At 43.8% G+C, this 24,812-nt stretch overlaps 1 protein-coding gene across 3 annotated transcripts in view; it reads right to left on the reverse strand.

Annotated features, from left to right (window-relative positions):
* The window catches only part of RAB11FIP4 (RAB11 family interacting protein 4), a 110,383-nt gene that overhangs the window by 55,808 nt on the left and 29,763 nt on the right, over nucleotides 1-24,812 (reverse strand). For 2 of the 3 annotated variants that reach the window (XM_059485613.1, XM_059485611.1), the window contains exons 2-3: nucleotides 18,840-18,927; nucleotides 9,327-9,415 (exon numbers count right to left, since the gene is read on the reverse strand). In XM_059485613.1, the coding sequence (XP_059341596.1) occupies nucleotides 9,327-9,415; nucleotides 18,840-18,927 (177 nt within the window). Of the gene's footprint in view, nucleotides 1-9,326; nucleotides 9,416-18,839; nucleotides 18,928-19,030; nucleotides 19,086-24,812 lie in introns of those variants that run through there. The other variant, XM_059485612.1, reaches the window with a different exon arrangement.

Genomic DNA, 24,812 nt, shown 5'->3' on the forward strand with positions numbered 1-24,812 from the left:
CTGCAAACTTTCTCTCCTCCAGTCATTATCCTGCTTGGCTCTGGTGGCATTGCACAAACACACACTGAGAAAGCCTCTTCCCCAAACAATCTGTGGGGTGACCAGAGACTGATGCCCAGAGGTAACAAAGGAGCAGGATTCACACCAGGGCTGTCTCCTCACCGACTCTCAGGCTCCACAGCTCAGGACAAACCAAAACCTCTTGCAAAGTCAAACACTTTGTTATCACAGGCTTATTTACACAGGCTGGCACAAGCTCCAAGGAATCATCCTTTTTGATATGCCTTTTCTGCTTTGTGCGTTCCCTTTCCAAACCCTTCCTAGCCCTGGTGGTTCAGACTGAGCCACCAGATTCACATTGTCAGCCCAAAATGCTCATCAGCACTTGCGTCAGCTCTGTGTCAACACTGCCATGGTTATATTATTGTTATTATTCCAACTTACACTTCCCAGCAGCTTATAATAACTGAGTTCCAAAACAATCCTGGGATCAGGGTACACATCCACCCCAGCAGGCTGCTCTGCCTCATGGTCTGCTCCCAGCTGATGCTGGAGTCAGCTGGGCATTCACACCAACAGTGTGGGTAAAAAGGTGAGCCAAAGAGCAAGTTTGGCAAATTAAATCCTAATTAACATGGCCTCTCAGAGGCCTAATTAATCCTGCCTGGATTTCTGTAAACTCAGAAAATGTAACAATTGACAGTTCCTTTCCTATTTCTCATCTGTAGCTGTTGGAGCAAGGACAGTTTCTCTCCACTTTAACCAGTGCTGAAACTGGTTTAGGTTCTGCAAAGAAAGAAATTATCTCCCTGTTCCATGGAGCTTAGGATGAACCTCAGCAGCCTCTTGCTGGCACATAATTGCTCAACAGAAGCTGCATTTCTGTGCATCCCCATCCTAGCAGGGCCTCTGTGTCCCTGACTGAAAGAAGGTCAAATAGCCCATATCTCTTCTTAATTTTTAATCGCAATTTCATGCTGTTATTTCAGCTGCTGGAGGCAGTGCAGCACAAATCCCTCAGGAGTAATTCCTAGATACTCTCTTGCAGGCTGGCCTACTTTTTCTTCCTGTTCAGTTACAAATTGCTTCTCTGAGCCCAGATGTGTGACAGGGCTGGCAAAGCCTGCCTCCACCCAGACAAAGACATTCTACACTGCAGCATGTAAAAAAAAAATAATTAAAAAATTACTTTTTGATTCTTCTCCAGTTTCTAAAAACAGACAGGATAATCAAGATCTCATTTTAGCTCTATCAGCCCAGCTGAATACTGGTTTAATTTTAAACAGTTCTGCTGCCTCTGATGCAGGACATTGCCATGGTGGCACTTGTGTGACACTTTGCTGTGGCAGAGTCCCACAGCAGGACCCGGTCACAGCCAGGCCAGGAGAGCCTGGGGACACCTGAGAGAGCAGGACAAAGACCACGAGCTCTTGTGGGGACTTTGGATGTGGCAAGAGCTGGGATAGACCTGAGAGACAAAGGACGTGGGAAAGGTGTCCTGGAGCTTTCCTAACTGGGAAAGGAATTGGGCAATTCATGAACTGTCTGGGTCACTTTGGTGGCAATTCTTGAGGCTACTGGAATAATGTATTTGAACCCTGCAATACTGTCTCAACACAGCAATAGCTGTGTGACAGAAACAACTCTTGTAAGATTTCACCTACAGAAGAATGTTTTTATTTTAGTGGGAAAGTTTCTAGTAGTATGTGCAGCTATTGTTTTGAAAAATGAAAGAAGCTACCTTCAAAAAACAACACTGCTCTCAGGTTTGTCAGAGAAGTTCAAAGGGAGAAAAGAAGCAGTCAGATCCTTTTTGTTTGTTTGTGCAATGAGGGATTTTGCTGGTTTTATCAGCTAGAACATCCCTCTGTGGTTGACTTTCTCTTTACAGTTTCATAGTAACCTGGAATCTTGGTTTTATTAACCAGCTTGGTTTTATCAACCAGTTTTTACACATTTACATAGAAATTTCTTGTTCTGAAAAAAACCAACACTCAAACCCACAAACAAAAAAATAGACCAACCAATTTAAATCAATGTTATTTACTTAAAAAAAACCCCTATACTTCAATTTCACAGCCTTATCACCATAAATATTCCAAGAAGAAAGACAACTGTGCATTGTCCCACAATCTTCTATAAATGAAGCAGAAATTTCCCCAAGCAGCAAGGAGAAATGATACAAAGTAGAATAAGAAATTAAAAAAAAAAAAAAACAACAAAATAAGTAAACAAGTAAGAAAGAACCAGTGTCAATTTATGGAGTGGAGCACAAAGGTTTCCTTGTCAAGCAAGTGTCAAGAAAGCCAGTGAATGCTGTGTGCCCTGCCCTCATAGAGCTACTTTTATTACAGATATTTTGTATTTGTCTATCAGTCAGAAGTTGCTCACCATCCTCTGACCAAGCAGTTGCACTTCTTTCACAGGAACACAAAGCAAGGCGAGTGCTGCCATAATATTTCTTTGCTTTTATTGCTAAGAATGCTGTACTCAGGACACACCACATATTGAAGTGGACAGATTTTCAGTACATCAAACAAAAGGCAAAAGGCACTAAACCACAAAGCCATACTTACCTGAAGGACTAAATCAATAGGGATGAGACCTCCTCAATAAAAGACACCAACTTTTAGCTTTCAGTCATTTCACAGCTTCTACCTAAAGACTATGACACAGCCTAAATTGGTTTATCCAAGGATGGGAGGAATATTTTGCCATGGCAACTGACAAATTCAGAAAAAACACCCCCAAAACTGTGCTCTGTCAGAAAATCAGCAGATTAAAAGGTTGAAGATAATGACTCAGAAAGAAAATTCAGGTTGAGACAGAAAATGTCTATTAAGTGGTTCTGCCATAGAGAGGGGTGACAAGCTTCAGAATGGTAAAGCTGTGAATGCTACACAAAACTCCACCTGGGCCACAGAAAATAAATACTCAAAAAAAATCTATAGATAACAATAAGTGTACAGAATGACTTTGCTCTGGATGCCTGGAAGAATGCTCAGTTGGAGCCGAGTCACAGCTGTGACGTCTGCACCAGGCAGTCACACTTCCCCCTGTCTCAAACCACCCAGCCAAATTTAGCCCTAAGAAACAGTAAATTTTAACTCAGACACAACCCTGTGGGGAAGCAAACAATCTTTGGCCCCTCACTGATTTATGCTTCTATCACAGTGATTCACCTGCAAGAGCAGGTGCTTAAAATTTAAACCAGCTAACTGGCAGAATTTGTACAAAAGCACCGTCACAAATTCAGCCCAGATGCTGGATTCTCACAGGGCCCTCCCTGAACCACCACTTTGCACTGAGACTCTCCATTCTGAGGGCTGTGGCTGCTCTGCCAGGTCACCCCCAGCCCTGCTGGCCTCACACACTGGGGCTGCATTTGGGGTGTTGTGCCAAGAACTGCATGGGAAAAGATTTCTCCAGCCTACAGGCTCTAAGATCCCAGAGTATTTTGTTGACCCAGCCTAGGATAAGAAAGTAAAAACCTAAGTTTTCTCCCTAAAGAAAACCCAAAACATATTTTGAGAAAGAGAAGAATTATTTTTGACCAGACCAAAGTGTGTTATTTCTTTTGAGATATTTTATACCACAACTGAGCAAAAATGAGTCAGGGGTGAAGTAATTTCCCTTTTAAAAATGTCAGTGTGTGATGTTCTACCAAATCAAAAATTCAAGCTGGTTTTGAAAAAAGAAAATAATCTTCAATCTCTTTTATGGCTGTGTTTGGAGGAGTTGGCATTTATTTTGTTGAAAGGTGCCTGCCTTGCCCCAAGTGCAGAACTGCTCATTCTCAGTACAGCAGCTCTTCAGGGCAACATTTCAGAATCAGCTTGAGCAGCCACAGAGGCAGGTTATTTTTATGCAGGTGTTTTGACCAAGGACAGTTATTTTTGCATGTATGCACAAACCTAAAAAATAAAATTCAGAATATCACCAGGTGAAAGCAGGCAATTTCCATGTAAATGAATTCCAAATGGTGGCACACCATGCTCTTCATTGCTGTGGGTAATTGCTCACTGGGGTTTCTCAGCAGTTGTAGTTAATGTTGCTTTTAGATGCTTGAAAAAAAATAGGAAAAATGAATTGCTGAGAGTACTGCCTGTAGAGGTTACAATAAACTTCTCACTGGTGCAGACAGTGCACACTGCCACTGTCAAATCCTGCCTAGGAACAGGCACTTCTTTCTCTCTATAACTGCATGGCTGTACTTGAGCAAGCTTTTCTCCCACCTCACCCCTCCAGCAAGGATTCAGACAACGACCTTGGGAACAACCCCAGAGGTTGATCCAACACCTGCCAGGGGCTAAGAATTGTTTCTACCAATTTCAGCAGGGGCTGGGATCAGGCTGGGCATCCCAAAAGGCCATCTCTGGAGATGCTGAGCATATTTATTTCTCAGAGGATGCAGCAGGAGCTGAGGGGAAGGAGAACCTGGCAGATTTAGGAGCACTGGATCCAACTGAGACCTCTGGATGTGCCAGGTCCCACGGGGGCAGCAGGACACAGGAGCCCCCAGCAATTGCAAACATGCAGTGTGTGATACCAGGGGGGCAGAAACAGCCCAGGTCCCGAGCACAGGGAGGGGAATCCTCACACACAGACACTGAGCATCTGCGGGGCTCAAAACACAATGGGAGCCAAGAGGGACTGAGAGCAGAGCGTGTGGGTGCTGCAGAAAACTGGAGGATGATAAGAAACAGGGGAAAAAGCTTCAGTTTGATGTGTTTAATACTGCTTGTCCTTACCACACTGACTGGCTTCTCCTCTTGGCCATTGGTTGAAAAGGCATTTCCACCTTAACCCTTGGGTGCTTTTTTGTTAAGACAGGAGTGTCTCCACTACTGCTGCCACAGAAGGTGCAAGGAAAGATGGATTTCACATTAAGATTGGAAACACCAGAGTTTGATGTCAGGAAAAACACTATCAAGAAAAATCTAACAAATGAGGTCAGTTATTCTCTCCAAAAACACTGGCAATGCAATGATCATGGTGGAGTCATTGTTTCTAAACACAGAATATATGAGATTAAAATTCAAAATATTCTGGTTTCAGGCTCTCCTGCTACCTCCTTCTACAGCCTAGTGAAAAACCCATTTGTATCAGTGTTTTCACAGTGCAGAAGGTCCCCTCTGCTCTGACACAGGTGTCTGGAGATATCCTTAAGCAGCTAGTAGGGAAAAAAACTTATTTCACAAGCTGGTGAGGGATTCCTAATTGCTACTGAAAATATTTTCAAAGCAGCAGATCAGCCAGCAGTCCCAGCTCCATCCCAGAGGCAAACACAATTTATTTGTCATGTTTCAACAATTTTTCTGCTGTTCATACAGTGTAATTAATCACTTGGCAGGCAGGGGAACACACAGAGGACTGAAAAGACAGCTCATTCTTTGATATGCAGCGATCATCCTGTACTTTGGGAAGAGACAAACTCACTCTTATTTACAGATGGGAACAGAAAAAAAAGGTATGTGGCAATTCAATACAGCACCAGTTAATAAGAAACAGCTTTGATTGAAACAAGGACCCTGCCATTATTGTTCTTTACAACATGCTCTTCCACTGGGTTTGCACATGTGGCTTCTGGCCATCGATTCCAGATGAAAAGGCAACAACTGACATGGGAAAACAGCCTGTCCCTTCACAAGGAGCACTCAGAAGTGCCCTGCTAGCTGATGTGAGAGGCTCCAAGATCTGTCACTCAACCCCCTCTTGTGTCCCCTGTTGGGGTGGTCTCAATTCAGGCTCCCTTCAAATCTGAACAGCCCAAATCCACCAGGTGAAGAGCTGCCAAAGGAGCTCCTGTTCTGATTCCCATTTCCCCAAACTTGGTGCTCAGACAGAAGAGCCCTAGACCCACACCAGTGCTTCCCAGGGCCGGCAGTGCAAACCTTGGCCCGAGAGCTGCAGATGCAGCCAGGCCAGCCCTGTGAGTGCTGTGGCCAGTGCTCCAGCTGGCTGTGTGCCCGGGAAGGCTCCGAGCCAGCCAGTTGGAAATTGGAGACACAGGCACTCTGCTTTGTTTGAGCTGCCTCAATCTGGGCCTGCCTTTTCACACACAAGCTTGAGATGTGGACTCTGTGTTGGTTACCATCTCCAAAAGGCTATCCAAGGCCTCTGAAGTGCTACTAGATGCTTGCCACAAAGCAAACTGGACTAGGGAGACTTTTGTCTCCCTTCAATCTGAAGCCAAAACAAGAGTTGATGCCATAGCAGCAAACACTGGGAAAGGAATTTAGGATTGACAAATTGGCTTCTGGCAAATTCTGAGTATTTCTATTACCTCTCTAAAGGCTGTGAGAGACAGAAATTATACTAATGAACAGCACTTGACTGAAGCAGTGCCTCAAACAGAGCACAATTCAGACTTTAACCAAATCAACAGACTCAACTCACAGACAGACAGAAAAGGTTTATTTCTATGTTCCAAAGCTGAAGGGCTCTAGAACTGCCGTCTCCTAACTGCAATCCCATCCTCCTAAGCTTCTCTGGACCAGCTGCCTCTGGTCCAAAGAGAAAACAGTCTGCAGCCTGAATCAATGCTGATGGAAGTCAGTGGGACATCCTGTAGTAACCCATAAAAGTTACACTCTTTATGTTCTGCATATCACACCTTAACAGACTTGAGCTCAAAGGCAGAGCTCTCCATTTGCCTGTGATATCACTCACACAGCCTCTCAATACAGGCCATGAACAACCATCCATGGAATGGCCCTTACATTTTGAATTGCATACACAATGGGATTTTTTTCCCTGCCTTTATTTTTTTTTTGTTTGACAAAGTTTTCAGACATTAAAAGCTTGTTGGCTTTTGTTCTTTGTTTACACTGAAGAAAAACAAAAAGTAAAATTAGACCATTTAAAAAATGTCAAATGAAATGCCCCGAGCTCCTGGTATCAAGGGGTTTTATGTATCCCTTTAAATTAACTGCACTCAGTTGATTTTAATTAAAGGCTGGAGGCTTGGCAGTTTCTTCTTCCCCATTTGACTCAACATATGCAAACAGCTGGACCAGTTCAGCACTTCACAGTGGCCCCTGCCACTTCATCCCACCTCTTGGAATTACCTTTACCTCTTCAGTTTGCTGCCTTTGGGCTTCAGAAAGCTACAATGCAGGGAGGGGGCTCTGGGGAGGGGAAGCAAAAGTGAAAGCAGAGGACAGGGGAAACTTCCTCTCAAGTCATCAATGCAGAGACAGCATAACAATGAACCAGCTCAGCACCTGCCTTTGTGTAAGCACAGCCCCTTGGGTGGAATAAAAAAGATGCATTTCTTTTTAAAGTATCTATTTGTACCATCAGAGCAGTTGTGTCCTTCTCCTGCCTGGGAATTTGAGTGCACCTGAGAATTAGAGAGACATGCAAAGGGCATACTGGGCTGAAAATCAGATTAGACAGGCAACTGCCATTTGTGCCAATGGGAGCTGCCCACAAACTTGATTACAGCACCAGGAATTCACACTCATTAAGGTCTGGGAGATGCAAGGACAGTGTATGTGTTTGTCATATGTTCTTCTTTGGGAACGGAGAAGAAACACCATGAACGGTGACAACCTCAAATCCACCGACCCTCAGCTCTCCTCTGCTTCATCAGACAGAAAATTCCAAGTTCCTGCCACAGCAGAGGATCCTCGGGGCGGGAGCAGAGGCTGCTCACGCCCTTTCCCAGTCCTTAGCTGACATCTAGCGAACACTTTCCAAACTGCACCTGGAGATGGGAGGTGGAACCAGCCCCTCCGGAGAGCAGCGGTGCAGAAGAGCCGTGGGATAAGTGTGGGATGTACAGCAGTGCACACCATTCCCTGTTCTCTCCCACCACGACAGCTCACCTGGCCTGGCAGGTGTGGAAGGAGCTGGTTCTGCTCCCAGGCTGCACAAATCCCACACTGGCTCTATTAAAGTGGACAAACACCACTGCAGGACCCCACTGCAGCGGTGCCATCCCCTGCAGGGACCATCCAGGGGGCTGGTGGACATCAGGAGTGACCAGCAGGGCTTCCAGCACAGCAGGGTCAGACCAGCTCTTCCTGAACAGGGAGGGTCACCCTCTGCCCCCTCCCTCTCCAGAGGCACAAATCCAGCACTCAAATGGGAAGCTCAGCAGCTGTTACCAGGATTAGCAACTGCAATTCCAACCCTCGGGCTCTCCTGGAGGATGAATGGCAGAGGAGGTGCAGTTTGCAGAGTTCTGCAGTTTGTCTTCAAGAGCTCTCCCCAGCACATCTTGGCATGACAGCAGATGTGAAATCTCTAAGGAATACAGACCCAACTGTCACCTGCATTGTAAGAGTGTCAGAACCAGCCTGACACATCTGCATAGCAACAGGGGAACATTGACTGTGCAGAGCCTGTTTGTATTTTATAGCCTCTATCAGCTACTGCAAACCAAGGAGTTTGGTTTATGGCATCTATTAAGGTAACCAAGCAACAGCATGGTGGGTATCTGTGTCATCAGGTACAAAAACCAGGGGTTTGGAAACAAGCAGAGTGGTGATGGGCACTGAGGTGCAGGAAATGTCTCTGTAATTTTTGTATGGACAGTGAAACCAACTGCAGCCCACCAGCACACTTATCACATCCTTCCTCAACACATGAGAATTGTCCCCACACTTCACTACCTGTGAAGGCAAAATGCTTGTCCTGTTGATTTCTCTATCATTTGCAGTCTGTAGCACCACTAACACACAATCCTTCTCTGAATGCACGATGCCAACTGCACCTTTAATCTTTACATGAGTGGAGATGATTAAAACCAAAGTAAAGTGAAGAAGGGACAAAGAGATGCTAAAAGAAAAACTTAGCAGTGCTCTACTTCTTAGACTGCACAGACACTGACAAATTCAGGATACAAATGAGGACCTTTAATGGTTTAAAAATATGCTACACCCACCAGCCAAAATACTAGCAAAGATTTCCAATGGTGTATTGTTTCCTCTGTCCAACAGCTGCTGAGGCCCTGTTTATTATCTGCAGAAGGTCCCTAAGGACTTGTTCACCTACAAAGTTTGACTGATTAAATTAGATACAAACCAGTGTTTTCCACTCGTGAGGTGCCAGCGAGCTTGTACAGGGATCTCCCTTCCCAGCCCGGTGAATACTGAGGCTTGTAAGAGGAGCATTACCTAAATGCTAAATACTTTCCCACCAGTTAACCCGTGTTAAATGCAGTTAAACAGGATGGATGGCTTGCTGACAGCCATGCACCTAGGGAGGAAGAGTCAATAGGCCAAGTAAAACAACAACATTTGCAATGATCCAACTACATATCACTCCAGAGGCTTCCTCAGCCCACTAACACCAGACAGGAACAGTGCTTCTCTTACCTGGTAATAGTAATCAACATATTGTGGCTGGTAGTGCTGGGGCTCTGAGTTTTCAGGAGACAGGACATCTTTTAGTAACTCTTCACAGCCTGGCAAAGAGAAACAAGAGGAATTGGTCAGGCCAAGAGCTTATTGTCCATTACATGGACAATGGAGGAAGAAACACTGGTTTCTAGCCAATCTGTATGCACAAAACTTTGGAAGGCAGCTTTGGGATTTATTTAGATAGATGTAACACAACTCTGCCTTCAGAGTTCTGCCCAGCACACATTCAACATGTGGAACTTGAAAAGTGCAATTATCTCAGCATGGATACACTAGCCTGCAATGAAACTGAAAGCTGAGCATGTCTTGGCTTGGCAAACCACCCTGTGGGGCATCAACCCACCTCTAACCAAACCCAGGCTCTGGAGTCAAACACTGCATTTGCAGCTTGGCATGAGCTACCAACTACTGCACATCAGTGTCAGGTGGAGCTGCTTCTGATTTTCTCTGGTCAAAATGACAAAGAGACAATGCCCAAGTGTCACAAATCCCCCTTCGAAAAAACCTCTGTCACAGAGTGTTTCACAAGCAAATATCTATGCACTGTAACCAGAGACCTGAAGCTTGTGTGTTTGCTTTTGTTAAACAACCACATTAAGAGCTGGAAAAATCAATATCTGTGTTTCCCTCGGTCCTTCTCTCATCTGAAAACCTGAGACAAATACAGAAACACTGAAATCACCAGATGCCTCGCTCGTCATTAATTACCAGAGACTGCACTTGGCAGGGCGAGCTGCAGAAGGCATTAATGTCAGGCCAGGTTATTTCAGAGCACCCAGCTCACAGCCTTGGGCCCAGACTGTGTGAAACCCTCTCAGCATTGTTGTGCACTATCCTACCTGGAAGCTGCCATTGCCCAGCAGTTATTCCTCCCTTCCACCACAGCACTAATGCAATATATTTGACATTACACATGCATCCCAAAGCAGGTGAGCCAGAGGAAACGGGGATGGAAGGAAGTGTGAACTGAACAGGTTTATACCATTAGCTGACCTTCTCTCCTGGTTTTACATGAAGGAATAACATCTGTAGGGATGAAGAAATGTTGTGGTTATGGAGAGGAGTCCCTTGCAAAGGAAAGGAGTGCTTTAGAAACCAGGAAAAATGACCAGATGGAGAAGCCTAACAGGGGGATCACTGTGCTGTCCCTGTCTGCTACACACAGGCTCATGTTGAGGCAGCAACTGCTGGATGGAGACATCACTAGAACTTCAGAAATGTCACATGGACAAAGGCAGCAAGACCTTTTTTTCCTTTTTCAGCTTCTGCAGCAAAGTGAGAGTCTCAGGTGGTACTGAGCAGATAAATGAGGATAAATAAAGCTGTTAAATACCCACTTTGCTGGAGAAGTGAGTGGGAAAGAATGTGTGGTAGGGTCACTTCCCAAAGAGGAGTTTATCTGGGATTAAAAATCAAAAACATAATCTACTGTTTGACAGAGGAAAGATGTTAAACTTGTTTGCCTGGAGAGAGCATCTTTCTATATAACTTGCCCTACCTGTAACTGTCACATTTCCCACACAGCCATAATCCTTTTCTTCCTCTTGGTTTTAGCTTAAAGTGTTGCCTAAGGTTATTTGCTAGTCCTCTCACAGAGGAAAATTCAATTTATTTTTTCTACCTTTTGACATTAACAACTAAAGCTTATTGCTCATCAAACTGCCTTGTGCCAGCACCCACTGTGAGACTCATCACATGTATGAACTGCTTTGCTAAAAGGTCTCTGCATGAGATGGAGCAACCACTCCTTAAAGTGAATTACCTCCAGCAAGAAAGGAAAATAAATACCAAGTGCTACATAGTAATGGATGCAGGTTAGTGTAATGAACAGATAATGTTTACAATGTTCTAAAATTTCTCAACAACAATAGTTTACACCATAATTCCAGGCTTTACTTAATACAGTTGCGCTAACAACAGTGCTGTCCCAATTTTCTTTTTTTTTAGTGGGGAAAAATCACAGAAGTTGTGGGTCTTCAAATAAGGATTTAACTGCCCAAAACAAGGGTGTGACAAATGTTTCTCCCTTGCCTCCTTTCAAAAGGTCAGACAGACTGGTCTGCTAGAGCTAGAGTCACAAACAGCTCCCAGATCTCCAGGGTCTGAAATGTAGAGTCTTCTGTTTCCCCTCTTTGCCTTTCATTTCTTATCTAAGATTACTCCTGATCACATTCTTTCATTTCCCTGTCCATTAGGGGGGACCACTTCATGATAGCTCTTGGCCTATCATTTGTTCAATAAAAACACTGGGGAGAAAAGCAATGCCTCCTTTGAATCCAACTGACTCAGTGCAGCCTCACCACTTCTTCACCAGAGCACCTGATCCAGGCTTCTACAGAGCCTGGCCAAGCACCAGATACATTTTTAGAACATCAGCAGCCATTTGATCCAATTTGATTACCAAACTCCATAGCTTAAAATGGCAAACAAAGCCAAATCTTGCTTTTACTGCAGTGACAGGCCAAGTTTCCATTGGTGCTGCAGATTCAGGGTGTAAGTTCAGCTGAGCCAGTCTCCTTCTGCCAGGGTGAGTTTCAGTGGGGAGGTGTCTGGGTGTGCAGCAGGCAGGATCCCCTGTGCCCTGCTCTGCATGCAGGCTGGCCTCACAGCCTGGCTCTCCTCATCCTCCTGGGAGATTTGCATGTGATTATATGCCATTAAAAAGGGAAGAAGAGAAGGAAATGCTGAGAGACCGTTTTCCTCTGAGATTACTAGACCACACCACCACTGCCTTGCAGACAGCTGAACCTCTTCCAACATCCAGCAAATCAATGAAAAAATATCCAATGGTTTCAAGAGTCTCAAGATTATGCCACTTTTTTATCCCTGTTAAAAACTGAGTTTTAAGAATAAGTTCTCTGTTCTCCTCTTCCCTGTGAGGACACAAATTGTAACCTCTTCACTCTGGAGAACGGATGCTGAAGGTCTTTTCCTTGGTCCTCCTTTCACCCCTTCTCACCAGGAAGGTGATGCACAGTCAGGTGATGAATCAGCTTTCTTATTCAGTGTTTTTCTGCAACAATGCCAATACAATCTCACCTTTTGCTCCCCTCATCTAAATATAATTTGAATTTTTCAGGTACTCCAGGAGGGTTACACAATGGTGTAACATAAAGAGAGAACATTGGAGTGTCTCCAATGGTGTGCCATGTGTGCTCTTATTACCCAGGATATGTTTTTATTAGAACACATCCTGGCTTGCAGCCTGGGAAGTGGAGGGAGCTAAATTAGTGTGTCACAGGCCAGACAGAAAACAACAACAAATCAAGGTTTGCTCTGGCAAATCTCAATATGGAAATAGGAAGGTACTGGACAAAGATTTGTTCTTTGCTAGCAGAACCACTCCTGAGCAGCACCCCATGCACTGAGGTCTGCAGAACTGCCATGGTGGATATTTCAAGCTGTGCAGCAGCGTGCACCCAAGGCTAGAATCTGTCCAAAAATATCCCATTGCAATGAAGCAAAGGAATAATTCCTGGCTACTTTAAGGGCCTCTTGCACTAGAGATGTCCTATTATTGTTATAAATTCATTTTCCTGGAAAAGGTAGAACTGAAAGCCACTTACATGGCTGATTAGAGATATTTCATTTGGATGTCTACCTGTATCACAAGATATAAATGTGCTCAATGTTCTCTCTCCTTTGCTGCAGTCGGGAAAATTTCATCTACATTTCTGGGCAGCTCTTGGCAAGAAGATCTATCTGCACTGCAATAACAGTGAGGAAGCAGAGAGAGGAAGGAGCAAGGCAGGAACAGCTCCAGGTCCTTGTGCAGCCCCACTGAGGGCTGCCCTTTATGGAGACACAGAGTGAAGGCTGTGCTCAGAGTAAATCACTGTGACACAGATGGCAGCAAGCTTGTGGCTGGAGAAAGGACTAAAAAACAATCAGATCACAAAATGAGAGTGGCCACAAGCTGCTGAAATTTCTTTCTTGGCTAGAAACATCTGATGAGCCAGCACAGAAGCAGCTTCTCTGTCCACTCAAGAGACTTTGAAATGTGGATGTGTACGAGTTCTAGTTTAACAAAGCACTGAGTCACTCTCTAGCCTGGTCTGACAAAATTATCTGAGTTAAAAATATTTATCCTAATACTACAAATGCAAAAGCAAACACAATTCATTTGGCCAGAACAGGGTCATCTCCAGTGCTAAGCAAAGAGGATGAAAATCATTTACAAATCACTGCAGGGGAAGACATAAACCTTTAACTTTTTCAGTTCACTCAGGTGCTAGACATGATATTCTTCATGAGATAATTTTAAGAATTTACAATCAGTTTTATTTTAAAATGGTTTTCCCACCTTAACAAAAATTTAATTTGCAAAGAGACATTCTGGCCACAAATAAATTCAATTTTAGCAAAGCTGTTTCCTGCAAATGCTCCAAGAAGGAGATTTAAACCACAACACATCAGACAATTTTCACAGGCAATTAAGCAATTTTAATGCTATAGGAAATCAAATCTGGTTACCTAATTGAATGTAGTTGGTTTCTGGCATTTTTCCTAACTGCAAGAGCTTTTCACTTTATCTGCCCTTGGATCTTTAGTGGTGTATTAGACTCATTTATGGTTTCAGAGTGTATTTAGTGAAATTTAGTGGAGTCTTAGAAAACTCTCAAGTACTTTCAGGAGCAGCCAATTTCAGTCCATTGAGCAGCTCTAAGTAATTAATTCCAGGAGAGATCAGCTCTTCACACTCACTGACAGTCCCTGTCCCTGGAGCATCCCAAGCACCACCCCTGTCAGTAAGTTATTCTTACCAGAACAGAGAGATCCATCAGATCAGCTCCAGCTACAGCCTCACTGAAGTTTGAGATCCACAGCTACAAACCTAAATGGGTTCATGTAGACTTTGGGGTTTTCTGATGTGCTTTACTGAAATTCCCATGCTGGTGCAGCTGTCCTGGTCCTAGATATTATAGGTAAATAATCTCCCTTTTACATGACTGCAACACACCCATCTCTTAGTCCATGCTGGATCTCCAGGGCACAGCTGGCACAACACTCTTCTCAGCTATGGGACTGGAAATTAGATTTTATAATTAGTTGAAGGAGATGGCCAAAACTTGGCACTGGTTTTGTGAGAAATATGTTGGCTTGGAGCATCTGAATGGAACTATAAAAGCTATTAAGAAAAAAAATAATCTCCAGTGAAGCAGAAGGCCACAAATATTCTGCTTTAGAAAACTTTGTTTTGAAAAAACACCATCAAATTTCATACTCTATTATTTTCGTATTATTTCACAGTCCAAATAACCTGTCACAGTCTGAGCTAGCAGAACAGCCAACATCCCTTTTGGAACATTTCTTTGAAACGTTGGGTAAATTTGTAGTCTTGGAATTTTCATTAAAAAGTGCTAGGAACTCACAGAGAAACATATCTACTTTTTAACTTTTAGGTGCTTATATATAAGCTTGCTTCTAGAAGCTTTCCAACCAACTGCAGTAAGGAGATGCCTCAGGATCTAGGGAAGCACAGAGATGGATTTTTGAAGGCACAAAATGGTCTGTGTTACTATTTTGAAGATTCAAAGGTTGCTATTACTGCAGGTGGGGAAATTCACTGCTGTATAAATTCACAGCTGTGCCTCTTCCATACTGTTAATGAATATAAAGGAGATCCTACAATTCTCCATTTTTAAATTCCATAACCAAGCATAACTAAAATGTTCTTAAAACTTCTACAACATGAAGGAAAGACTCCCTTGCTCCAGGAGACAACAGGCTGTATGATTTCATCTGAAAAAACAGTGATTCTGCTAAAGCACAGAGATTCAGAAATGCAGAAATGCTCTGTGCTGACGTGGCTCAGTCTCTCCTGTTATAAAAAGCCACGACCCTCCAAACACTGCACAGCAGTCAGCACTGTTTTCATGGCTAAAATAAGCTATAAAGTCAGAACACATCTGCCTTTGTATTTTAATTCTCTATTCTTCTGTGTTCATACAGTAGCCTCTTATCCCTGTGAGCTGTAACACCGAGGGCAGTAGGGGGAGCTCCCCTTTTATTTGTCAGGGTTTGGGTACTTTTAAGCAGAATATCAAAGTAAAGAGATAGGAAAGACAATAGAAATCTTAGAATACAAAGAGGAGTCAGACTCAATTAGAGCCTGGTCCTGCAAACATATCTGACTGTGGAACCCACCAGCCTGCAGAGACAGGGAATTAACAGCTCCACTCAAGCCTTTAAGTATTACAAGTGGCAGAAAATATTTACTGGATCAGTACAATATAAATTCAGAGCAGCAAAAACACTCATTGGCTCTGCTGAGCAAACAGTAATGGTTCTCATGCTGACCCTGCTGAAATTAATGGGAATTCAGCCTTTGAGAGATATTCTGGCTGCTCTCAGTGTCTCTGAGCAGTGCCACAAAGCACTTAGGCAAGAGGCTACAGGTGTTATTTCATGGCAATTGCTCTACAGGCAGACAGTTATTAAAGCCCTGCAGGCAGCAGATAGAGAGGGCAGCTTGAGCACAAGTAAAACCTTCATACTCTGGCATGCCAATGAAATTGCTGCAAAGCTTTAAATTTGATGGCAAACCTATCCCTGGCTCTGGCAAAGCCTAATTGCATGGGGAAAGCAGCCTGGACAGCAGGGACTCAGCACAGAAGCTGAGGCAAAGTCCTTTAATCCACAAAAGACCAGCAGACAAAGCAAAGCTTTCCATAAATAGCAAGCACCACACCTGCCCAGTGTTCCACCCCAGAGACACAGTGGGAAGGAGCTCCTGCAGCACCTCCTGCCCTCCAGCATGCTCACCTCACTTACACAAATCTTCTCCACCACTTCCCAAGGTCCCACTGTCAGTGAGAGTGCTCATCCTCACCCACAGCTCCTGCTACTCAGCAGCTGCAGGAAATGAACTGTTTTCCACAGATACATGACCCATATGGCATGAGGTTTATGCAGCTCCAGGAGGAAACAAGGCTTGATGTCCATTTGTAGAGGAACACAACACTTCTCATGTGTACCATGCAAGAGTAAACAATGCCCTGGTTTATGGAGGAGAGAGGCCAAGCTGCAGATTTTAGATCCAGGGGCAGGAGTTTCTCTATCAACCAGTTAGAGAGCATTAAACACTTAGATGTTTGGGATTTTTTCAAATTCCAGTATTTAGCTTTTCATAGAAATCCAACCCTGGATATGAAATGCTCAAACCAACATCATCAGAGGTCAACTCTGATTTGATGTCGGTTCTGATTTGAACCTGTTGCTCTTAGATGTCTGAAACCTCATGATTTAAACAAATTCAAGGCACTGAACCACCAAAAAACCTTGACACTATATCACCTCTGTGCAGCAAACAATTTCATCACCATACTGTAAAGGCAAGCATCTTTAGGACAAATTAATTTGAAATCCCATAAATAAGAAATGTAGTAAGGCATTAGGATTGTAAAGCTTGAATTTAAACATTTGGCTTGCATGGCTAAGAATAGCATAACTTCATACTCTATTACTGAAAACCCCAGTGGATTTATAGTAGCATCCCATTTTGCTCTATTAATCTGACTGCCCCAAGCAATTGTAATAGGCTGAGATGTCAAAGAATCATATTTATAATCTGTTGCTGCCAAGACAAATTGCTTTTGTTTGATAATAAGCCTGCTACTCCCCTTGGGATGTGGCTGCACTAAAACAACATGGTGGAGGCTTTCCATTCTGAAAGGCAGGCATGCCCTTTCTGAACTTCAACATAACCAATTTAATTTTTAAGGAAAATATGGCAGGTAGCCAAAGATGAATAAAATTTCCATGCTGTGAGGTGAGCAATAGAAGCAGTGTTTCTAAAGAGATGCTGTGAAAACATGCAGCACAGTGTCTTATCAGAAATAGATACAGCTGCTGCTGCTTGGATGATAAACACTTAGCAGTGAGTCTGTTGAAGTGTTGAAATGCTAATGATGTGCTAAGGGAGCTCTAGGTGATGCTGCAGCACTGGGTGATTTCTCTGCATCTGTTCACAGCTACATCCTAACAACCATCACACAATGATCTGAACCCCGGGCTTTAAGCTGCTCATGAACTTGGAGTGCAAGGTTTGTCCTGGTCACATCTTTGCAGGATTAAACCTTAGGATATGAACACAAGAATTAGGTCCCACAAGGTGAGCAAGGATGAAAACCCCAAGGCCTCCTGACTGATAACTCAATATTCTCACAGTGTCCCCACAGTAAAGGAGATGGAGCTGCCCAGTCCACCACTGAGAGTACGTGGACAAGGGCACAGTTACCACAGAAGAGATGTTCTGGGTCATTTATATCCTTTCCTGATCATATTTTGTGCATTTGTGGGATCTTTACAGTATGAATTACAGAAGACACCAGATGATTTACAGAGCTTGTGTCTTAAACTACAACTCAGTTTGCTACAGCATTTTCTGCTCAAGGAAAACCCCAAGCAGAGACTTTAGGGTCTGGGCACAAATGGAATAACTTTCCTCCTGGGCTTTCTCTTGCCTTCTCTTCAAACACATCAGTGTCACCTTGGATGGTGTCTCCAAAAATATTGATGAGAGCAGCTTCTCACTGTAATTTTACCTAATTATACACTGTCTTTGGCTGCCATAAACTTTAATTAAAAGTACTGTGGTTTTATGGTTTTGCATCGTTATAGCTTCATAATAATCTCATCATAGCAGACTCTCCAGAGGCTCCTGCTGGAACCACACCACCATCACTGGGACATTCACCCTGTCCCCAAGTGAAGCCTCTGGGCTGTGACATCACTCCAACACTTTAGAAAGGACACAGCACGTGTCCAGAAAAGATGGATTATTTCACTATGGGAAGTCAGAAAAGCAATCAGCAGCAAATCAGCTGAAGTCCCTCCTCAGTGGTTTTTTGCTGCCTTTAGGCTAAGCTCTAAAGCATAACAATGTCAAGGACTGTTTCCTTGGAAGGGAGGTGGTTGGATCCACCTGATCTTAATCTTCAGGGTTTGTATCACCAACCTGTAATTAACTTATTTCCTTCCAATACATGACCCCAAGTACCCTAACAACATGAACTAATTATACCTTTCAGATGCCTCAAGAGGAATTTAACATTCTCCTAGTAGAGAACTGAAAGCCCAAGGGCTCCCTAACTCCCTGAGGTAAATCAGTGGCAGAACCAGATCAGAATCTGGAAGCATCAAACCTGGGCCCTGTCTGTTAACCACAAAGCTACTCTTTATTCTGCTGTATTTGTCTTTAAACCACAACACATTTATTCTGATAAAAATTAGCAGTAAACCAATGTCCAAGCACCTATGGATGCAGAACTCTAGCATTGCTCACCATTAATGCATGATGAGATGCAAAAAAAGGAAAAATATCCTGGCTCTGTTCCCAGAGCTGCTCTACTGTCACTACAAATAACCAGAGTTAAAAGAGAGGATGTCTTTGATCATTACATTTTCTGCAACCAGAGAAACATTAGGGGAACTGAACAAGATTATTTTAAAGAAATATGCACATACCTTTGATTGCAAAAACTCCATGACAGAAGTCCTTAAAATTGATTCTTCCCAAATCATTCGGGTCCAAGTACTTTGCCAGTTTTTCCACCTAAAATAAAAGATGATAAAATATGTGTTGAGCCTGGTGTATAGTCTGTTGCTCTGAACAGTCTGTATCTTCTACAGACGACTACAAGTTGAAGAACACTCACACTGTTCACTTGAACCAGCCAATAAATGGTTCTGCAAGGAGAAATCATGCTTTGTATGACCTTGGTGCTGACCAAGGCATGTGATCTGACAAAAACTTCTTCAGCTGGGACACATCAATCCTGTCCTATGGGGATCTCAAGAGCTTAATAAGGGGAGGTCCTCTTACCACAGAGCAGGGTGCTGACAGAATCTTCTCTGGCAGCTCTTGCCATGCATTCAGCTCAGAGGAACTTAAAACCTTGGTGGTTCTCCACCCCTCTATCACAAGTTCTCAGGGAAGGGGAAAGGACAGACCAAGATGTGCACAGTCCATAGCAGTCTCATTTCCTAAATAATCTGGATTATAGGAGAGAAAACCCATTGGGCACTTGGAATGAAACCAAACTTCCTTGACACAGCAGAGAATATAATTTTTGTACAGGAAAATTAACAGTATGAAAATATACTCGTGATGAGAGAATGGTTGTGTCTAGTACACTGTCACAGACACATTTTGTGAAAAATCCTTTCCTTAGGATTTTTTTTCTCCTGAGAAGCTGAGAGGCCTCAGGAATAAAATGCAAACAATGATTATCTGCTGCTGTAGAATGCAACAGGTGCATCTGTGATTGGTCTCATGTGGTTGTTTCTAATTAATGCCCAATCATAGTCCAGATGGCTCAGACTCTCTGTCCGAGACACAAACCTTTGTTATCATTCCTTCTTATTATATTCTTAGCCAGCCTTCTGATGAAATCCTTTCTTCTATTCTTTTAGTATAATTTTAATATAATATATATAATAAAATAATAAATCAAGCCTTCTGAAACATGGAGTCAGATCCTTGTCTCTTCCCTCATCCTAAGGCCCCTGTGAACACAGTCACAGTACCCTGTGCAAAAAAGCAATTACTCCTCATAATCTCAGCTTCACAGTTTAGTCTCTCTGATCATTATTCACCAATAGAATGAGAATATACTGAATTTAAACACAGTCACCAAATTAGCACTTGCCCCAAAAACGGTCTGGCAAATTTTTCAGGAAGGTTTTGAGATAGAGGAAGAAAAGCAGCCTAGACTGGAGAGGCTCTTGTGCTATCTAGGAAAAAAAAAGGAAGGGAGGAACAAGTAGCCAAAGAAGAATAAAGTGAGAAGCAGACCAGTCCAGGGAGGTGAGTGCACACCTGGACCCACAGCTGGCTGCTCTGACAGCCGCTCTGCTGGAGCTTGTGTACATCCCCTGGTGTGCCAGCGCCTTGCAGGGACCCTCAGTGAGGCAGAGGCAGCCCCTCACTGCTCCTGAGAGCTCACAGGCAGCTCCACACAGCCCTGCCCTTGGCTGGGCCCTCCAGACACCGAGGGGTTTGAGCAAGCTGAGTGCAGGGACAGCAGGCACAGAATCCTGCTGCAGCACCGTGTGAGCTCAGAAATGTCAGCCTGAGCAGCAACAAAAGCCCAGCTGCAAAGACGCAGCAAATGAATCCACATGACCTAGTTTCTCAGTTTTCTGGTGTGGTTTTTTTCCCACGTGCTAGCAAAACCCCAGCAGCTTCCCAAAGCCCTGCAGATAATTCACTCGTGTGTGCGCATGACACTTCTTCTTACAGGCACTTCTCAGGGCCTATAAATTCCCTCTGTACCAATAACTGCCATGATAAGCCAAAGGGCCCATTTAGAACATGCAAATCTGGATGAAAAAAAATGAAAAAAAATTTACTCATTTGCAAAATTCGATATCGAATGAGAAAGGCACAATTTGATCCTTAAATTAAATCCTTTCCCCTCTCATTTTCCTAGGGAAAATAAAAAATCAGCTTGTATAGGCAGGGCAAGTAAGGAGTTACATGATGAGTTCAGAGCCCATGACAAGTTAGACATTTTCTGAAAACTTTCATATTGCAGAGCTCCAGTCCTGCCAGCTGGGCAACAGAGCCCAAATGTCAGCTATGGTGTGACTCATGATCAAATTCCCACCCTGGCATCACAAGGAATTACTGTAACTCCACTAATTTAGAGCACCAGAACACACATCTGTGTTTCCAAAAAAAAGAAGCTGCTTCACCAGAAACCAGTGTGTGGTTAATGCACACCAGACTAGCTGAAAATCCTGACTGAAACCAATTAAGTAGAGACATGCTTGATATGGAAAATCCGGGTTGGTGTTATCCCTGTCAGCTTCACAAACAACAGTGTTTTAAATTTTAATGCACAGATTCTTGCAGCCAGTTGGGAAGCCTCAAGTCTATTTAATATTGTGCTATAACAAGTGGTGTCACTGGGTGCTCCTGGTGAATCTGGCAATTTAAGTTTATTTCTCAAAGTTGATCCAATAATTTTTGTCCACCAGCTTCTCAGACATCTAAAATTACACTTTTAAAATCAAATTAAATGAGATGTTATATGCCTGGGAGTGTGTATTATGGAGGAACAGAGGATATGTTCACATTTAGGTCTAAGCAATGCCTTAAGAGTAAATGAAATTATCACCTGAGCAAAGTGCTTCAGTGTCCAGTTTCCCCTAAATCTAATTTGCAGGTTTTCAGTTGGATGTTACAATGCAAATAACTGACATCAGTGCAGGAGATGATGAAGAATTTACAGAACAGCCTGATGGAATTGATGCCAGCAGCGCTCACATCTTCAGCCAGGAATAAACACAGCTCCCATTGCAGGTCAGGGGATAAAAGGATTTTGATCACCAGGGACTGTGCTTGGGTGGATACTTGCACAGAGTTTGTGTATTAATATACACACACATTTGGTACATAAATCCCTGCATATTTGCACACAGTTTTCAAGAGCCTGCAGTGCATTTGATCACGCTTTTTTACCAATAGCTTTCTGGAATAAGGCAAGAAGCTCTTCCTTATTAATTCCAGACTGAAGGCGTTGCTTTAAGTTAAATTTCAATCTGTGGCCAATAAACTACAGCTACCCCTAAATCTTCTCTGGTGTCCACACTGCCTAAACCATCCTTCTGCTTCACTTTGTAAAGAAATAAAGTCCTTTCCTCCTTGTCAGAAAGGGTTGGCTCCCCACAATGAATCAAAAGTTGTTTTATTTATTCATTGCCTTGGGAACCTCATGGATTTGTCAGCCCACCTGGCAGGCTGGGTGACACTGAAGCTTTTTTTGCAATCAGCAATCCCCTGGGACTGGGGGAGTGCCCAGCCCCTGGCAGGGAATGAGGGACAGCAGCTCTGTCCTTGTGATGGGACAGGGGGCACACCCCACGTGTGCACAGGTGGGACACACAGGATGGGCCAGCCCTGGGCACACTCAGGCTCCTGGGCCCCACATCCCTGGGCTCTGCCATGGACACAGGACCACACAACCAACTGCTGCCAAAATTCAGTGTGAAATGAGTGTGTGATTGTTGTGGGACCTACAGCAGCACAGGGAGCAGGTGTGCTCCAGAGTTTAACATCAGAAGTCATCACAATGAGATGGGGCAGTGTCCTGGGCTGGCGACAGACACTCTCTGCACAGAGCAGTCCCCCACCATGTGGGACAGACAGCACAAACAAGGATTGCAAACTCGTTCTTCACTGTAGGAAGGGAACAAAGGCAGGAAAACTGAGCTGCAGGCTCAATAATCCAGCTGGTTCTTTTGGCAGCTGCAAGGCTGTCTCTAATGAACTCTTCAGCAGACATCCAATAGTCAGAGAGAAGACATAAGAGAGAAGAAATAAATCATTTTTCTTTGGGAAACAACTGGAGAAAAGCAAACCTCTGTCCCTATTGTTTAACTGGCCTGGATGAATGGGTGATTACCCTTTCAATGCAAACACATTTCTCCACTGTAACAACTGCTCACTTCACACAAGGGGCTGCCTCCTGTCCCTGGGGTGTCCCAGCCATCCTGGCTGCCCTGCAAGGGGGTGTTTGCCCTGTGCTGCTTTCTGACACACAAAAAGAGGCTGGGAACACTTGAAGAAGCAGAATGGAAAGGAGGTTTATAGAAGAGGGAGTGGAGGAAGGGGAGAAAAGAGGACAAATCACTGACAGACCTCAGAAGAGATTTATTGAAACAGATCTTTTCTTGCAAGTGAGTTCAATACAGAGGCACCTGCACTGAACAGCCAAGGTACCCTCTCCAGAGCCCTGGCCAGCTCTTGTGCTGAAGCTGCCAAGACACCATCAGTACTTTTTCCTGCAAAGATTTTCTGTCTGGAACTGAATCCTGCTTCCATTTGCAGGCAAGAAGAAACTCAGACCTCTATTGACCTCACTTAATTTTCTTCAAAAAGGAAGAGATTTTGTTAACACAAAAAACACTTGTAAGATTTAGAAGTGATTGAGTTCAGAGGGACCCCACACCAGCTCTGTCCACAGAAATCTTGCAGCAGGATCCAAATCACAGCCAGAGGATGCCATTTGAAATAAACAACTTGTCTCAGTAATTTGCCTTCATACTGCAGGAGTCTGTGAGCACGTCTCACCCTGAAGTGCGAGCAGGGAGCACCTGGGAGCTGTGACAAAGGCAACACAAGCACCTGCAGGAAAAGGTCAGGCTGTGCTGTGGCAGTGACATTTGGGCAGCATCTCCTGAAGCAGAAGCATTTGTGAGAAACCTCAAAAAAACCAGCAAAAGGAGATTAAACATGTAAATGCCACAGGGTGGAATTAGCGAGCTTCCCACATGATTTATAAAAGGAGCAGCAGAACTGCACTTGCCCTGGTTTCAATAGATTGGTCTTTCCCATATTGGAAAGGGAGTGAATTTACACCTGGACAGTTGGAATTGTGCTCTGGCTGCAGGGCTGGGCAATGAGACCACCCCGTGTGTGAGAGCCACCCCTGTCCTTTCACCAGCCCCTGGTTCAGGTGTTCTTGGCACTGATGTGGCCCCAGATGTTGGAGCTCTTCAGTCAGAAGGACTGTCTTGGATGAGATGGGATTTATAGATGGAGGGGAAAGCAATGAGATTTCTCTCTGATATTGTGGAATTTCAGGGAAGCAACACAAGAAGAGGGAAATTATTTTACATTGCATTGGAGAAACTAGCACACAATTGTGGTACCCACTGTCATATGGGATGCTGAATACACAGATGTGTTGCAGAGAACTGACATACAATTAAAACATCTTATACAACCAAAACCAGCGAGTTTTCTTCTGTTTAATTTAGCAAAAGGGAGATAAGTGATGATTGCTAGGTAAAAGACTTCTGCAAGCAGGGAACTACAAGCAGGTTCAAAAAGATTGTAGCAGAGGGAAGACATAAAGAACCATTATCTGCAAAATAAAACTGACCAGACTTCAATTAAAAGCAAAGCACACTTGTTTTATCAGCACCAGAACTATAAATTAGGAAGGGTCTGGAACCATAAAAAGCAACTGGAGTCCCTCATCTGAGGCCTTTTGAGAAGGTGAGACGCACCTAGAAAATTTACCTAGGCCAGAAAAATGGGTTACAATCTGAGCTGTCACCATTTCAGGATGTCACAGGAGATGAGCTGATGCTGTCCCTGAGCCTGACCCTACAGCACACAGGACCATGCTCCCAGTCACACATGGAAGGAGTGGAGGCACAGCATTGCAGAGTCATGAGTCCAACAGACTGCCAGCCCACTCAGTCCTGGCAGACTGTGCATTGTAAATAATTCATACCACTGCAAACAGCATCATGAATTTCCATCAGCTGCTGTCTGATCCCAAAGCATGCAGGGACATACATCACTGCTGGAAACAATGGCTTTGAATTTGCTTTGAATTTTGATTTCAAGCATCACTCATTGCCCCTTTATCTGTGGGCTTCAAGCCTGAAAGTTGGCTTCTCTGTGAGCTGTCTGTAAATAGA

The sequence above is a fragment of the Ammospiza nelsoni genome, chromosome 19 (assembly GCF_027579445.1).
Source record: "Ammospiza nelsoni isolate bAmmNel1 chromosome 19, bAmmNel1.pri, whole genome shotgun sequence".
NCBI classification, from domain to species: domain Eukaryota; kingdom Metazoa; phylum Chordata; class Aves; order Passeriformes; family Passerellidae; genus Ammospiza; species Ammospiza nelsoni.